Source organism: Oryzias melastigma, linkage group LG16 (genome assembly GCF_002922805.2).
Source record: "Oryzias melastigma strain HK-1 linkage group LG16, ASM292280v2, whole genome shotgun sequence".
Taxonomy (NCBI): Eukaryota; Metazoa; Chordata; class Actinopteri; order Beloniformes; family Adrianichthyidae; genus Oryzias; species Oryzias melastigma.
The window spans coordinates 278,639-281,452 of NC_050527.1; the positions used below are offsets into that span (position 1 = coordinate 278,639).

At 31.9% G+C, this 2,814-nt stretch overlaps 1 protein-coding gene across 1 annotated transcript in view; it reads right to left on the reverse strand.

Moving 5' to 3' along the window:
• Positions 1-1,043: 1,043 nt before the first annotated feature.
• Positions 1,044-2,814, reverse strand: part of rhbg (Rh family B glycoprotein) — an 11,679-nt gene continuing 9,908 nt past the window's right edge. The window contains exons 9-10 of the mRNA XM_024268306.2: positions 2,625-2,698; positions 1,044-1,805 (exon numbers count right to left, since the gene is read on the reverse strand). Of these exons, the coding sequence (XP_024124074.1) occupies positions 1,728-1,805; positions 2,625-2,698 (152 nt within the window). The 3' untranslated portion in view covers positions 1,044-1,727. The remainder of the gene's footprint in view (positions 1,806-2,624; positions 2,699-2,814) is intronic.

Consider the following 2,814-nt stretch of genomic DNA (forward strand, 5'->3'; position numbering starts at 1 on the left):
AAACTTCCTTTTAGAACTGTTCTTTTACCAAAAAAAGAAACTAGCACTACCGAAACATTAACAGTTTTATGTTTCATATGCTACTATTATATGTTAGTATTCTTATCAGGTGATTCAAGTCAATATTCATGAACATAGGATTAAATTAAGGGATATACATTACTGAATAAGGGATTAAAGGACGGCAATAAAACTGAAAGGGGGGAAAAAACCTAAAAAATATTCCCTCATTCTTTCTAATTCTGTTTTGGAGTGCTGTGTCCCTTCCACTTAACCCTGCCTCTATGACTTAAGAGCCATATGTTTGCTTCTACAGCAAACAAAGAGACAAGATTGAGACGTATAGTTTAGATTAAAATATGCTTTTTATTAGCTCTTTGAGAAGCCTGCTGAATGTTGTGAACATGAATTTCTCAAATGAGAACTTAATGGAATTACAGGTGCTCTCACCTCTGGAAAACTGCAGCTGTCAGCTGTACTAAACTCGGGTGTTACTCCATTAAAAGCTGGGTCATGATGAGAGGAAAAAATATTTTTCAAGCTCTTCACCTGTCCTGGTATTCTTGGCCATTTTCTTGATCATAATAATCATTCATGATAACCTGTCGATGTTTAAACATCAACAAGATATATGTTTTTAAATGACTGATTCAGTCATTCTTATATGATAACGTCTGAGTTCTTTGACTTCTAATCATGACATATTTTTGCAAAAACTTTGAGGAAATAAAAAAAAATGGTTTCATCTGTCTTTGAATCTTAGATGAGTTCTTCTTTTTTCAGTTGTAATTTCTTTAAAAGTGAAATTGAATGAATCAAAACCCTTTCAGTGCAAAAAGCTCAGCTTTGCAATAATCACACAGTTATTAAAATCTCAAATTGGAGGAAATATTGAAGGTTAGACTTCCTCACAGAGCAGAAACTTGACCGTACAGCTCCATTTGTCAATCATTGGAATGTATTTATTTTTTTTCTTTTTACAAAAATATAATTTCTTAAATAATATATTGGTGGTCGCTGTGATTTGTTTTCAAAATGTTTTATTGTTAAAAGTTGAAGCAAAATATCTATCCCACATTTTATTTTGTAAATACAAACAAAAAATAGGCTTAAATTTATACTTAATTTCTTAAGACCACATATGTCCAAATTCTTTAAAGATCCAAATATGCACATAAAATAAAATGTAAATATCTAAAATAAAAGACACTTCTATCCTAATCAGTACGTAGATATCATCATTTTAGCACTCACAAGATCTGTATGAAATCGGTTTCTCAGCACCCTTAACATCATAACATAAGATGAAATAAAAACAAGATATGTTGAAAAATAAAACCTTTTAAAAATCTTTTGTAGCCATTTTATTGAATGTGGTTGTCTGGGTTGACATTTCTTTGGTCTGAAGCTACAGGAAAAGTCAAATTTCTCTGACATGTCATGGTTTATGGCTCCATTCCAAAGTAAGTCCAGCAATTGACTTCCCTGCAGATTCTCATGCAACACAGACCAACACAGCACGATACTGACCTCTGGTGGCTTCAGTTGGTATTACCCTGTAATGTTATTCTTTTATTTATTTTGTCTAAAGGGTAAATAAAAAAAAAGAAAAAAAAAACTTTTTACATGTAAAAACACAGTTTGGCAGCTGACACGACAAAATTGAGGGAGGATGGTGTTCAGACTGTGTAAGCTTCTATGATTTTCTGGTTTCCCCGTGTGCATGTTTAACTGTTGAGCTTGTCGGACTCCTCGGTCTTCACATCGGTCATCTGATTTTCATGAGACTCTTCTTCTCCCGGGACCTAAGACAGATTGCAAAAAATACACATGAGTCTACAGACTTTTTATGTGATATTTATATTTCCATAACACGTTATATAAGCAAAAAACACATTAAATGACAAAAGAATGTTTTAAATCTGTTGTTTCTTTGGAGACTAAACAAATAGTCACTGTTGAAAAGTTGCTGTTTTAAAGAAAAGTGAAATAAAATTATATTATATTATATTATATTATAATCACTTGAATAAAGGTAATTTTCTGCTGTTATATACTAATAAGTCAATTAATTTCAGTCTTCATAAAATGTTTATAATTCAGAGGAAGATATAGGAGTTTAAAAAGTAGTTTTTTTAATACTCAAACACCAATTATCCCAAAAATTTGCTGATTTTTTCTGCTAATTCTGTTCGGCCTCATCAGGATTTCTCCTTAAATTTGATGGTGATGTGACGCCTCCTGGTGGTGAAAAAGCGACACTATATAAACAACCCAAATTTAGACTTTCTAATGCACTGCAGCCAATTTAACGTTTTTTAAAAATATTTCTACATCCTATATTTTTTCTGTTATCAATTATGTTTTTGTTGATGTCTGTGGTTTACTGTTTTCACCAAGAAAAATTCGTTTTAACTGAACAAAAAAATCACTTTCATGAATGTTCAAGAATGATGCAATGAGAGAAATGTGATGCAAAAAGATTTGTACATTTAGCTACTTTTCATTTTACTAACCGAAAATCTCCCCCCAAAAATTGCAATTTAGTTTATTTCTGAATTCCTCAATAAAAGGCAGAAATCTTAGTTTTGCCTTTGTACAACAGGAACGTGTGGTTGTCTCACCTCCCAGTACAGGCTGTCCTCAAAGCAGTCATTGTCCCGAGGAGCACCGAAGATGGGCAGCTTCAGTATAAAACCTGAACACAGGACAAGAACATTTGAAGAGGAATATAGAGTGTTATATGGTGTAGATTATAAAAACTTAATGTTTATTTATTTAAATCTAGCACAAATAAGTTAAAACTAACCATAA